This window comes from Morone saxatilis, unplaced genomic scaffold (genome assembly GCF_004916995.1).
Source record: "Morone saxatilis isolate NCDOM2014 unplaced genomic scaffold, NCSU_SB_2.0 Contig17, whole genome shotgun sequence".
NCBI classification, from domain to species: domain Eukaryota; kingdom Metazoa; phylum Chordata; class Actinopteri; family Moronidae; genus Morone; species Morone saxatilis.
Genome location: NW_023339729.1, coordinates 26,075,712 through 26,089,884, shown reverse-complemented (window position 1 = coordinate 26,089,884; position 14,173 = coordinate 26,075,712). Strand labels below are relative to the sequence as shown.

Genomic DNA, 14,173 nt, shown 5'->3' with positions numbered 1-14,173 from the left:
AAAATGAAGCAACGGGCCGTACCACAGTTCCCGAAACCTCAGGCATTTTCTGTAACAAGTTGTGAAGTAGATTGGCCCAGTTCAGTTTCTTTGGACCTTTGGTGATCCTAAGAAATCATTAGCCACCTTAACTATGTTCTTGATGGGAACACTAACGCTTAACCACCAGGGGGCCCAGGGGGTCACAATGTTATTGCTGATGGTGTATACTCTCAATGGTTCTGACAGTAGTACATGAGACAGATAATCTGAGAAAAAAATCAGGTTTTCCTCTGGCTCCCCCTAGTGCTCCTAATGCTATTTGCAAGAATCTACCGGGCCTGAATGAAAACAAAAGATAGGAAGACGCTTTGGGTTGGACACCTGAAGATAGTTGATTGTCGAGTCTGAGTCCCAGAGTCCGAAAGAGTCTTTGAAGCCCTGGGAATGAGACTAAATCAACTATCTTTCTCCTTACCGGAAGTAACGTTCACGATCACGTCTTTGGCTTAATTTTGAAAGGGCTAACCGGATGCCGTGTAGTCATTGCTCGGTGGCTAACTTGACGGTGGTCCACTGTGTGTCTCCTGAATGAATGACATCATGCGGGCTGCTCTCTGTCTCCATCTGCGACATGACACCGTCAGACATTAACGGTTAGAGGTTTATTTAAAACCTGCCGTTAAACTGCACGCGGTAAGAGCAGCACGGTAACCGTTGTCCGTTGAGTAATGATTCAGCATTGTTGGTCTTTGCTAGCTAACGTTAGCCGCTGCTGTTCAGGGCAGGTAGAGCTAACGATGCTAAAGATTGGCTGAGGAACTGACCTGTAACGCGGTTATTCAAACGCAGAATTAAACGGACGCTGGAGGGACAGTGTATGAAGAATACCCTGTTATGTTTGTGTCTGGAGGATAAAGCCGCCGTTTGTCTGCTCAGGTCACCTGCTGTCATCCAGGCTGTCCTCTTGGCTTTAATTCATGTTGGCTCTCACATATCCAACGCACATCAGTGTGGTACAGTTTATTTTGAATATAGGAATTAGATTTGAGCTCATTTATATGTAACGTTACGTTACCACCGTGTTAAAATGACAGACAGAATTGTGCAATGAGCGATGCAAAATCGTGTTAGATGCTTTTTGTCCTTTTTGCACTTTTGCTGCTGAATGTTTGCCCAGAGAGAGAACACATTTCATCCATTTCAGCTGGAAGTTAAACATTTGAATTGGATTAAGTTAAACTGAACTGGAAATAAAAGGAAAATCAATGGTGGAATGCAACTGGAAAAAATAAATAAATCCCCAATTACTGTACTTAAGGTACAATTTGGAAGTACTTGTACATGAGTATTTCCATTTTATGCTACTTTATATTTGTAATATGTTTAATTTGTATTTGTCTGTGAGCGAACCAAACAAACGCTGACTCTAGATAGGGTCATTTGTTGTTGTTCTTTGCGTGTTTCACAGCCACCATAATTTCTCCTTTACGCTTGAAAGGGGAGGTTGAAGTGAGGGAATTGCAATCTGCAACTTCACCACTAAAAGCTACTTAAAATATGAAAAAATAGCTCCACCTTTACCAGCTTTAATGCATCTCTAGTTATATTATGAAACAGGGGTTATTATTCTGAACATTTTCTCCATAACGGGAATAATACTTTTACTTTAGGTACTTCAGGTGTATTTTGATACTAATAGTTTCACTGAAGCAGAAGCTCTGAGTTACTTCGTCCACCGCTGCTGCTGACCTTTCCATCACAAACCTGCTGCAACATTTAGGTCACTAGTCAATTAATTGATTGAAAGAAAATTAATTTAAAATACATTTTGATAACCGATCATTTCAGTCATTTTTCAAGAAAAATGTCAAACATTTGCTGGTTCCAGCTTCTCAAGGATTTACTGCTTTTCTTTGTTATTTAAGATAGACAGTTTCAGTACATCTGTACACTTCACTTACTTACAATCTGTAATGACTAGTTGTGCTATTTTAGGCCTTCAGCCAAGATTTCCATTATCTAGCAATTCTATTCTGTAGTTTTTTCCCAATAAATAAATCTGTAATTTAGTCTGTAAAATGTCCAAAGCCCAAGGTGATATCAAATGTCTTGTTTTATCTGACCAACAGCACACACACAACATTTCAGATAAATGTCTTTAAATTGCTTTTGTGTCCGACCAACAATTCAAAACACAAGGATTTTCAGTTTACTGACATAAAACAGAAAAAAGCTGCAATTCTTCACATTTGAGAATCTGGAAGCAGAGATTTTTTGTTATTTCTGCCAATAATCAATTCTCAGAATAGTTTTTTTATTCCCGTCTATTGATTAATTGAGTAATTACACCAACACCACCATGTTCTTCTCGCTTTCTCCGTCTTCCAGGTGTAGAGTGATGCAGCAGAAGTTGTGTTCCAGAGGTTCTGGTTCCTTCCTCTTAGAGAGGAACGGCCAGGCCTGCGGCGCCGTCACAGTCACTTCCTGCGACCTCCCCTTCCGCTGCCCCCGCTGTGGCGAGCAGGAGCGCTTCCGCAGCCTGGCCTCGCTCCGCGCCCACCTGGAGTACCGCCACTCGTACCGTTCGCCAGACGTGATTACTGGCGGCTTCAGCATCACCGGCAAACTCCCCGACCCGTTGACGGCGGCAATCCCCTGGCACGACATGAGCCTCCCGACCCGCCGGGGGCAGCAGAGCGCGGGGCGACCACCTCACGTCCGCTCCCTCAGTGACAGCAGAGACAGCAGTTACCTCCACTCCTACAGCTCTGTGAGGAGACGCACCCAGAGTGTCGGGGTGGGGACGCAGGCTGAGGAGGAGGATGATGAGGAAGAAGAAGGCGGGACAGAAGATGAAGATGTGGGAGAAGAGGAGGAGGAGGAGGATGGAGAGGGTAGGTGTCTTCATACCATGCTGAACAAAATGGGATGAAAAAACAACAGAAAGACAGTAGCAGTCATGCCTCCCAGCTTGTGCACAACTGACACTATTTTTGTGAGACTCCTTATTATGGGATGATACTGACCCATCGTCAGTTGGGGAGGGCCCTTTTCTCTCCGTGCTCCAATAACAGTTGAGCAAGCCTCAGTCAGATACTCAAAGCAGCCATTCTGTTATTTATGCATTACTTTAAACTGTAATATAATTAGAATGAGTGAGTTATGGGCTCCCGGTTAGCTCAGTCGGTAGAGCTGGCGACCCATGTACGGAGTTGCTGCAGAGGCCCAGGGTTCGAATCTGACCTGTGTCATCCCCTCTCTCTCTGCCCCCCTTTCCTGTCTGTCTTCAGCTTTCACTATCCAATAAAGGCAATAAAAAAAAGAATGAGTGAGTTATATAAAAATGTACCCCTGTACAGTCATGTATGGGAAATTAGCTATAGAGACCAAAATAGTTTTTGGTCTGTAAACATGCTTGTTTCTGCTGTAAAGTTGTGCATTTTAATATGGGGCCTTATGGAGATGGACTCACTTCTATTACTGTGGGACAGAGCAAAAATGGGTGGGACTTATTTAAAAAATATGGGACCCAGGCAAAGTTTCAGAACAGTGTTCAAATTGATGGCTGGTCATTTGCAGAGCATGCTAAATTAAAGTAATTACATTACTTAGACTATTTGTGAATTAATTAAAAAAAATATTAATTGTGTTACAAGAATCCAAATAATTCTCCGAAACTAAAGCAGCTTGTAGAGAAGACTTCAGTGCAGAATCAGGAGCCTGGGGTTAACACCAGCTCTGTACTGAAGAACCTAACTTCCCTCTACTTTGATTTAACTACAGTATTCCATCGTAATTTTTTTTTTTTTGATCCAATAAAACTTAATTAATAATTCAGGATTCCTTAAATGTTACTGCTAAAGTAGAATTTTCTCACTGTTGTAAATGTCATCCTCAGTGTGTTTGATACTTATATCATGTATGATGATATCATAGTTCATGTGAGTTAAGGATAATGTAAAGTTGTAAACCAACAATGTGTTAGTCTGTCTCTCAATACCTCCGGTCTCTAGTATCCCATTGGTTGCCTGACATATAAGCCTTCAGCTCACAGATATATCATTTAAAAAAGGCAGGTCACTGTAGTTTTTAACAGCTGTTACTCAAACACAGTGCATTTGCTGGGGGATATTTTCAGTGGTGGATTAATACACAAGCGACAGAACAACTCATCAAACGTAACTGAAAACACGGTTGAACGAGTCTTCTTCAACACACAATATTTGTTACTCTTCATAGTAACCTACAGCCTGAATAATGCTGTCAATGCATTGTTTTCCCCTCATACAGACACTAGTTTCACTGGCATTGCACTACTACATGTGCCTATGATGTGATTTACATCTTTATCTAACTGTATATGAGTTTAGATCTCACACAACCACACATAGACCCAGATTATACACCAGACTTGACAGATAAACCTGATAGCTGTCCTTTGTCCGTATAGTCAGGAAATGTATGTGACCGCTGAGACAGCTGCTCAGTGTTTACCAAATCTGGTCACCTTGTGAAAATGCAGTACCAAACACTTTATGGTCCTGTTTAATGATAATCTTGTAATAACTCTGTACTAGTAATGTGTCTAACAGGCTGTGATTATTTGCATGAATTCAGGTGAGGAAGAGGACGATGAAGAAGATGACCTTGATGGGCCAACAGGAAAGAGAGCAGCTGAGGATGATGATGACGAAGAGGTGAGGAAGAGTGGTGAAAGGAAACATGCTTTCATGTGTAGAAAGAGTAGCAACTAACAAGAACATGTGTGAACAGATCCCTCACACAAAATAATTTAAAGATGCATTAGTCATTAGTCATATATGCTGAAACAACGCAGTATTTTACGCCCTGGAAATAAGACCGAACAATCAACTATCTTTCTTGGCTCTAATGGTTGTATTCGAGGATTCTTGAAAATGCCATTAGGATCTGAAAATCCTCAAATAAATTATTGCTATGTAAAAAGTCACACAACTGTTTGGCGACTATTTTTTCTAGAATCTTAGAGAGGAAAGGGAGGTTAGAAATCGGTCTATAGTTGGCTAAAACCCCTGGGTCAAGAAGTGGGCTTTTTAAGAAGGGGTTTAAATTACAGCTACTTTAAAGGACTGTGGTACATATCCTGATAATAAGGAAAGATTATTGATCATATCTAGTAAAGAAGTGCCAATTAAGGGTATGACTTCTTTAAGCAGCCTAGTTGGGATGGGGTCTAATAGGCAGGTTGATGGCTTAGATGAAGAAATTATTGAAGTTAGCTGATGAAGATTGATAGCAGAAAAACATTCTAAATATATATCTAAGTTTACATTAGTTAAAGTTCCTGAACTTGGAGAGCCAGTGATACCTGTTGAGGGCATTTGGTGACTAATTTTCTCTCTAATAGTAATAATTTTATCAGATCAATCTACAGAAAGCAGTTTTATATCCCCAACCGGTTTTTGAGCTAAACACTAGGTCCAAAGTGTCGGGCTGATAATGTGAGTCAGATCTGAGATCAGTTTATCTAGAGGTCAAAACCCCAAACAACTCCAATCAAACCGCGCTTCCTGCAGCGCTGCAGCCTCCACCGGTTGCAGAAAACAGGTCAGGCTGCAAAGACGCAGTGCAGCGCTTACTCAACCTCTTCCTGAGAAAAACTGTCAACATGTTTTTGTCGCCTCTTTGTCAGTTTGAAAAGATTTTCCGATTGTAACCGCCATGATTTAATCTCACTGGTGTCGGTCTGCACTGACAGCGTCACATCTCCTGCCACAACACCCTGAAATCTGCAACGGTTCATCTGCAGAACATTAGAACTCATCCGTGGATCCAAACATCCTACAGGGCCCCACGTTTAAGATTTAAGCTCCTGAAGACATTTCTGTGAACAGGACGTGACATTTTAAAAGAAGTATAGTTTCCACTTCCAGTAGCTGAATGTGAAAACATCAAACTCTGCACACACATCATACAAACATCTCACTGTAGGAACAACAAGAAACTTTAACACTTAAATGGGCAAGCACATATAAATGCTTTGGAAAATAAATGAATTTTCTAATGTATCCAGGCTCTCTATGTTTTTTTTTTAAATATGACCTTTATCCTCCAATTTACAGACTGTATCATTAAGGGGAATACATTTTACATTTTTACCCTTTTAATAGTTCATGTGCCAACTTCTAAGCGGTTGAGGCCACCCACCTACAGGTTTCTGCATCAAGGTCTTGCTTAAATGACTTTATTGTCAACAAATGTACAAGTCTTTTTCATTGATTCACATTGAAAGCTTCACTGTTTCCAACATTAGAGGACAGAATACACATATATAATTCATTCTGTGTCTTCAGCTGCTCTGTGGCAAACATGATACCGGGTCAGAGCAGAGCTGTGGCTATATCTTAGTTTGAATGTTTGTGGCTGCACAGAGATGAAGTGATAATAGCTGTTCTGTCTTCCTGTCCTCACTTCTTAGATCTTGTTGTGTTTCACATCAAAAGTGTGTGTGTGTGTGTGTGTGTGTGTGTGTAACACGTACAAAGACAAAAACAGTTCTGCTTTCACGCTCTTTTCATCAGATGTATGATGCTGTGTGCACTGTGCAAACACTAATTTTGTAGGCTCATGTTGAACTTTGTTCGTTTGTACCTGAAGGTTCTGCTCTGACTCCAGACTGTCCACCATCTGCGGTTCTGCTGCTTACTTCACCTGAGCAAAGAAGAGATTTTATTTTGTTTGTGCGTGTTGTTTACAGTACAAACAAAAGTTTTTATTGTCTTAGAGATTCTGAGTTCTCTCCTCTCTGCAGGACGGCGTGGAGGAGAGTCACCGCATCCCCCCGTCTCCGGTCGTCCACGTCCGAGGGCTCTGTGACGCTGTGGTGGAGGCTGATCTGGTGGAGGCGCTTGATAAGTTCGGCAACATCTGGTAACATGTTACCTTAAAAATACTGACTGCATGTTCCTTTAAAATACTGACTGCATGTTCCTTTAAAATACTGACTGCATGTACCTTTAAAATACTGACTGCATGTACCTTTAAAATATTGACTGTACATGTTCTATCACACATGGCTCAAACCTGTCAGTGTTGATTAAGATGAGACTTAAATATTGGACGCTCTGCAGTACTGAGGGTTGAACCATTTACACTGAAGCCTATTTTGCAGTGTAACTGCTGTTATTCTGGTGCATCGTGTGCAGTGGGATGCGTTTCTGATGTCCGATCAGAACAACACGATTTGGAAACATTCACCACAACAAACATCCCAGCAGCCACTGCTGCTCTCCCTGCAGCTAATCTAGTTTCTATGCATCTCAGCAGCAGCACTTAGTCTGGTCTGTCTTTATGAGACAAATCAGTCTGATCACAGTGTAGTTTTCTCCATCAGTGACTTGCTTGTTTCATTAATCTTAGCAGTATAACCACTATCATTATCTGCGAGGAATACTTCAGAGTGTTACTGTGAGGGAGCTGAAAACAATTCTTACAGCGATCATCACAGATATAGAAAGAGCTGAGAGGACGTTCAAAGTGATGACAATAACAACATTAACACATGAGCCAGAGTGAAGAGGATTATACAAAAAAACACATATTTTGAAAAGGCAGTAGTTTCCTGCGAGCTGTGGGACGTAAATATTCAACAGATAAACGCTGTCCTCATAAAGTCACCAGAGCTAGGATCAGTATTAAGAAATGTTTCTAAGGCTGAAACATAACTGATGTCTGTGATAATTAGTTCATGGGTTAATTATTGCCATTCAGCATTACATTGATCATTGATCATTGATCATCAGACACCTTCTCCAGTAACTTTCAGAACAATCATCATAATCAGTTATAGGTTAAAACAAAGTTTTCCAGCTGTGTATGAAGTGTAATGCTGAGGTTGGGAGTTTTATGCTTATTTATAGATGAATATTGGAAAACATAGTAGATGGACTAATTCTTGACATTACATTGAACAAGAACCCTACATGTCTATTGATTGGGCTAACAGACACACAACCTAAGAGACCTTTATGTATTCTTACTTTCTGTGCAAGGAAAAATATATTGTTGAAATGGACAGACGACAAACATCTAACACTAGCTGGTTAGCAAAAAGTAACTTTTGATATAATACCTATGGAAACCACATGATTTACTAATGCATGACTTAAGAGTTACTTAAGTAACTTAAGTAAAAAAAAAAATAGGTTTTGTACCCCCTGCAGTACTCCAAAGAACCCAAAGAATCCCAAGTGGTACACTAATCTAAAACAGCTGTTTGCTCTGTGTGCAGTTATGTGATGATGATGCCATTTAAGCGTCAGGCTCTTGTGGAGTTTGACAGCGTGGAGAGTGCAGAGCGCTGCGTGTCTTGTGGAACAAGAGAGGCCGTCTGCATCGCAGAGCAGCAGGCCTTCTTCAACTTCTCCACCAGCCAGAGAATCACCAGACCCACCAACTCTGACGACCCCACCAGTGGAAACAAAGTCCTCCTGCTGTCCATCCAGAACCCACTGTACCCCATCACCACCGTAAGTCCAGCAGAACCTCCTCTATTAAAACATTCTTTAACTGTTTTGCGTCTGTTGGAATTTAGACTTCCTTTACCTCAGCTGAACCTCCAAATTCAACCAATACCTGTGAATTCTGAATGACCATGGGAAAAACATTGCAGTTCTAATTTTTTTCAGAAAAGCTGTCGTGAAATCAGGCATTTCAAAAAGCCCTCAAAATCCTGGAAGGATTGACCATCTGTCATTTCAGTGTTTGAAGAAAAAAAACCTTTGATTATTCTTACAGCAAGTCATCACTGTGGCCTCTCTCTCTCTTTCTCTCTCTCTCTCTTTCTCTCTCAGGATGTTCTGTACACCGTCTGTAACCCCGTTGGTAATGTCCTGCGAATCGTCATCTTCAAGCGCAACGGGATCCAAGCCATGGTGGAATATCCTTACGTGTGTGTGTAGTAGAAAATTTAGATGATCTTTGACTTAAAGTACCAGTTTGTGGGATTTAGTGCCATCTAGTGGTGAAGTTGCAGATTGCAAGCAACTGAATACTCAGCATTTTAAGTGTGTAGGCAGGTAACTAACATTGGCCAAAGAACAGGGTGAAACCATGATGGATTGCAAGATAAGTGTGAAACGCCCACTAATAATGGAAGCGACCCAGTGTTTGTCGCGCGGGTAGACTCTCTTGGGCTCACCAGTGCCCATTCGCAAGTTTCAAGAATGTCGTTTAGGACTCCAACTTGTATGAAGCGGGTATGAAAGGAAGGAACCAACGTCCTACCTGCGTGGTAATTAAAATTCTGGCATGTCAGATAATAAAATGTCTCAATTCTGAGAAGCATCCCAGACATGGAAACCATGACACACAATGACAGATTCTTTCAAGGGTCTGCTCTCCATGCTGGTTTGCCCTATAAATTAATCTAAGTCTATGTGGTTAACTCAAATATGATGTAATTAGAAGTAGCAAGAAGTTTTATGGAATCAATAACGTTCTTTAATTTTATAAAATATCTAGAGTGACAAGAGGGAAATTTAAACTCTGTAGCCCTCTATTTTGGCCTATTTGGTTTTATCACAACCAATAAATCTTTCCTTTACAGAGTGGTCAGCCTATTCCAATCAAGGCGAGCGGGCGGTTAATATATATGAGAGTGGGTTGCAAGTGCATTATTTGTAAAATAAGTTACTGGTCTATTTTTCTAAGACTGTATTCACAAGGTAACACCACCAGGTGCGTTTCTTTAGATGTGTTTGTATGAATGCTGATGACTCGATCCCAAGTTAAATTATTTGGAATCAATGAAATCTAACCACTCACAGTTCTATTGGTTACTATACTCATCACCCCAAAAATTCAGGATATTTAGGTTGTGCGCTCCTGCCATTAATAGAAGAAAAAAACGTGTATTATTTAAATTCATGCAATTTTTATTTGTGCAACCGATTCATAGGAGAAAAGCATAGGGTTATCATTCAGGAACGGCTTTCGAATATAAAGAGCGCCTTACCTCCTTATAAAAACTGGATTTAGGCAGAGACCCCAAAAGTTTCAGCACCAATCGAAAGCAAGCACTTGGCAACAGTGGCAAGGAAAAAAACCTCTTGGCATATTTTTCCCATAATTGGGTGGCCAGATATTAATATTTCAGCATTTCTTTTCCCATCAAAGTAAAGCATTAGCAATCCCAAAATACACCTTTTAAAGTACCAAACCTAAATCCAACATGCAGAAAAATGGGTAATTTCAGAATAATATATACTACATTATTGGAATTAAATTTTATAGCATGTAAATTACTTCAGCTGCTTGTGTAGATTCAATTCCTAAATGAAGTGAATAGCATGATATTATTATTAGTTATTATTTTGCATAATGGAATGCTGATGTATCTCATTGTACTTAGTCTCACCACTCGAATCCATCAAAAGCGCAAGTTAGTTATAGAAGAATTTCACAACATTCAACTTTTTACAGCGCTGTAGATGCAACATGATGACGGCTGATAAATTACACTTAATTAAAGAACCTGGTTGCATAGCTCTTGAAAACAGGAAACAATCTTTTAAGATCAAATTTAGGTTATTAACAGATGACAGTAGAAGCTCCTTGAAGACCAGGGCGGTCGGTTATATTGTGATGGGGGTTCTCCTCCTCTCTGATTGGTCCTAGTTTCTGGTCCACCCCTTATGAGTCACCCCTTAACAAGCTTTCCGTTTATCCCACCATTTGAGTCAGTGGAGGACGCTCAGAAGGCGAACCAAACCGGCGTACTTGAAGACGAAGAGGCAGAGGAGACAATCTAACGGACTTGCGGCTGCTGCACGCATCAATGATTCGTGGAAAATCGTCTGCATTGGGGATACTGTGCCCTAACGGAAAGACCGTTGAGAATACCACACCAGAAGACACACACCACAAACACCAGTGCGTCTGGACAAACACAAAGACCGCACGCAGCGTTGCTATGATTGCCACCATAATGCACACCAAGTTAGCTTCACTTGTTATGCCTACATGGCACACATCACCGTCCACCCAGCAGGGTGGCTGTTGGCTCTGTCGCTCCCACTGCAGCCCAACAGAACCTGAACGAACCGTCGTCTCCTGCCCCAGAATCAAATGACAACCACAGACAAAGCTTGGGATTTAAATACACCCAACCAGTGTCCTGAAACCGCACACTCCTGTGGCAACCGGCCGCAGGTGAGTTAAATGCCACACACAGCCACACACAACACGTTGGGCAGCTGATCCTCAAGAAAGTTTGAATAAAAACTATATCTGGTTTCATACTTCTAAATCAAAATTCTGAATATATTTTTTCAGCTCAGTTTCTTCTAGTTGACCTCCGCGAACTGAAATCATTCAGGGACATGAGACAATTATATTCCTTGGTTTGTCACAAATATTGCAAATTTTATGCCCTGTTCAGATATTAAAGATATCAGGATAGAGGGATTCGTGTGTCGATTGTGAGGTGTTTGTTGTTTTGTGAGTGTTGTTTGTCGTCGTCCGTATCTCATTTCCCTTTGAATTTGATAGACTTTAATCGCACTTAACCTCGAATATGAATTACGTCACTTGGTGCGAAGTCAAGCAATTCGCAGCCCAATCCTTTCTGTCTCATTGGATTTTTCACAAAATCTTGCAGGTTTCGACACGCATTTTGGAAGAAGCTTTATAATTAACCAGTCACAAAGTGAAATGCCACACTGGCCCCAAAAATGAGTTGTTGAGCAATACAAGTAATTGGCAGACCAAGCGAACTATGATGTATTATATGGTCCTAGCCTATCAAGGACTGAACCACCCATGGGTAAATTGGGTTCGCATCCAAATTCGCAGGGCGATTGGCTCAGTTATTATCCTATATATCACCTTTTTAATCATGTCGCTTAGGCACTAGCCTTTTACAATTCCCTGTCTGTAATGCCACTCCTTTATCCATGGTGTCACACACAGACAGACACTGACAGTCTTAAGTAAGAAGTCTAAGTAGGAAAATTCTAGCGTGTTTTTTTATTTTAGTATTCACAACGGGTGCAACTGTACACTGGCTTAGAGAATTTTGAGTTACACAACGCTTGTTGAAAGGTTGAGAACAGGGCATGCAGGTGAATCGCTCGTGGCCCATATGCGACGACTACACGGTGATCCACGTGTACATTGCACTTGCAGCTCGCCCTGAGAACACAAGAGCCCTTGAGCATGGAACCGACTGCTGCGGAAGGCTGAAAAATAGATTCTTCTGCTGAGGAGGGAAGCAGCTCAGCTTTCAGCCATCCCCCGCTGCTTCCGACCCTTATTCCTTATGTGTGGGTCAGGCACTTTGCAAATAACCCCCCAATCCTAGTTACACCGAAGACTGGCTGCGACTTAACCTGTGTGTGGGGTGTGTGTGTTGTGTGGTGTGTGTGTGTGTGTGGTGTGAAGTGAGTGAGTGACAGTGCCACTAGCGAGCCCAGTAAGATCTTCCTGTCCAGCTCTTATTTTGGTTTAGATTTCTTGTGTTTGTGATGTGGTTCGGCGAGTCTGAAGAATGGCCGGTAGAGTTGGGCGAATAGGGAGAGTGCTCATATTAGAAGTCAGGAGTCAATAGCCCCATCCTTGGGAAAGATAAGCCCTTGCGCATCCGGCCCAAGTGAGACATAAGAGGCGGGTACTGGCGTGTCTGGTCGTGTGCGGTCTGTCCGTGTTCTGCTCATGTCCTCGGGGGGTGCTTGCAACATCAAATCCAATTCCCGCTGTCCTCATGTCTAACTTCAAGTGTGGCTTCCGCCTATCTGCTGTCTCTGCAGCGGCCATTGGCACAACTTCCACAATGATCTAAACTAACAAGGTAATAAGTGCCAGAGGAACCCCAATTTTAGTGATTTCCTTTTTTTCTCCTCAACTCTCCAATTTCCAAGTTGCCAAATTAAAAAAAACAAAAAAAAAAACGGTGTCCGGCACTTCTTTTTTGCTTCCTCGAAACACCGCCCCCACAGCCGCTCGTGCGCTTCCGGCGCCGCGCGCCGTTCTGTGGCTCCCGGACACACCGACAGGGCGCGCTCTTTGCCCGCCCACTCCACTTCACAGGTGACCCACGCGCAGAGACGACATGGGCATACCATTTATACGCTCACAATAGAAACGAAAGTTTAATCACACCACAACACACCACAAAACCAAACAACTGATTTGGAAGCCACAAAAACGCTTGCGCGCCACTGAGCTGTTTCCTATCCTGGCTACAGCGACAGAGAGCGAATAAAAGCGAACCCACAAACAAACAAACCACAAACAACACACCGCGTGTTCAATGAATGCAACCACAGCTTCTTGTAACTAACAACCATGTTCTATTCCATTCAGCAACACAAGCCAGTTGTTCCTTTCTCTTGTCACAATACGCGACCACCGTACCAGTAGGCTCTACCGTCCCCAACCACCCAATAACCATTCATTATCTTAATATTCAGCGCAGCAACAGACACACCAATCAACTCAATAAAACCTACCCGGCCGGGTTTTTAAACCTACAAACCATTACACCCCGCCGGCGCAACACTGGCCCTCTAGGCAATCCGGCTAAAGTGCTAGCTGCCTCTTCCAATAAGAACCTAATTAACTAACTTACTAGGCGCCTAGCCATTAGCCTGAAGCTCACTACCCGGGTCCGCAGCTGAAGTCGGAGTTGACTGCCAACGGCGCAATTCTCCTTTTAACCACAACCGGCGAAAAAACAAATGAACAATGGTAGGAATACTCGCTCTTCACTACCCAGAGTCTCCTCATCACCCTTAGACATCTCCCTGCACACGCGCCACGCCATGCTCTGTGACCCAAGAGCAATGTCCAGTGTGCTTCTGAAGACCCCTGCCCCACTGCTAACCGTTGCTAGTAGGGGGTTCCTCCACTTTCGCTCGCAGAGATGGAGAGGGGAAGGGCAGGCGAAGAGGGAGGGAGAGACGAAGGAGGAGGAGAGGGGAGGAGAGGAGAGGGGAGGAGGCAGGGGGGAGGCAGGGGGGAGGCTGCACCACAAGGCAGAAAACTGCCAACCGGAAATGCTTTCTCAACATCAGATCTGTGCTCAGGAAGTGCAAGCTCTGAAGCGGTCCACCCATAATGCTGGCTAGGTTATTCAAAGCATCTGTATGCCAGGGCATCTTTGATCACATACATATAGACAATAGCTTTTTCACATACACAGGTCTGGTTTTCT

At 42.5% G+C, this 14,173-nt stretch overlaps 2 protein-coding genes across 5 annotated transcripts in view; both read left to right on the top strand.

The window, feature by feature from the left end:
• Positions 1-521: 521 nt before the first annotated feature.
• LOC118326677 (coiled-coil domain-containing glutamate-rich protein 1-like) lies at positions 522-5,374 on the top strand. The gene is made up of 3 exons (XM_035659721.1): positions 522-675; positions 2,371-2,876; positions 4,600-5,374. The coding sequence occupies exons 2-3, from the start codon at positions 2,381-2,383 to the stop codon at positions 4,734-4,736; spliced, it is 633 nt and encodes a 210-aa protein (XP_035515614.1). The 5' UTR covers positions 522-675; positions 2,371-2,380; the 3' UTR covers positions 4,737-5,374.
• Positions 5,375-6,520: 1,146 nt separating this feature from the next.
• The window catches only part of LOC118326674 (heterogeneous nuclear ribonucleoprotein L-like), a 14,706-nt gene continuing 7,053 nt past the window's right edge, over positions 6,521-14,173 (top strand). For 2 of the 4 annotated variants that reach the window (XM_035659714.1, XM_035659717.1), the window contains exons 1-3: positions 6,524-6,891; positions 8,252-8,489; positions 8,814-8,899. In XM_035659714.1, the coding sequence (XP_035515607.1) occupies positions 8,259-8,489; positions 8,814-8,899 (317 nt within the window). In that variant the 5' untranslated portion in view covers positions 6,524-6,891; positions 8,252-8,258. Of the gene's footprint in view, positions 6,892-8,251; positions 8,490-8,813; positions 8,900-14,173 lie in introns of all 4 variants that reach the window. The other 2 variants (XM_035659716.1, XM_035659715.1) reach the window with 2 other exon arrangements.

Coding starts and splice junctions, on each gene's coding strand:
- LOC118326677 (XM_035659721.1), top strand. CDS start 2,381: ATGCAGCAGAAGTTGTGTTCCAGAGGTTCTGGTTCCTTCCTCTTAGAG. Junction 2,877..4,599: donor GGAGGAGGAGGATGGAGAGG/GTAGGTGTCTTC, acceptor GCATGAATTCAG/GTGAGGAAGAGGACGATGAA.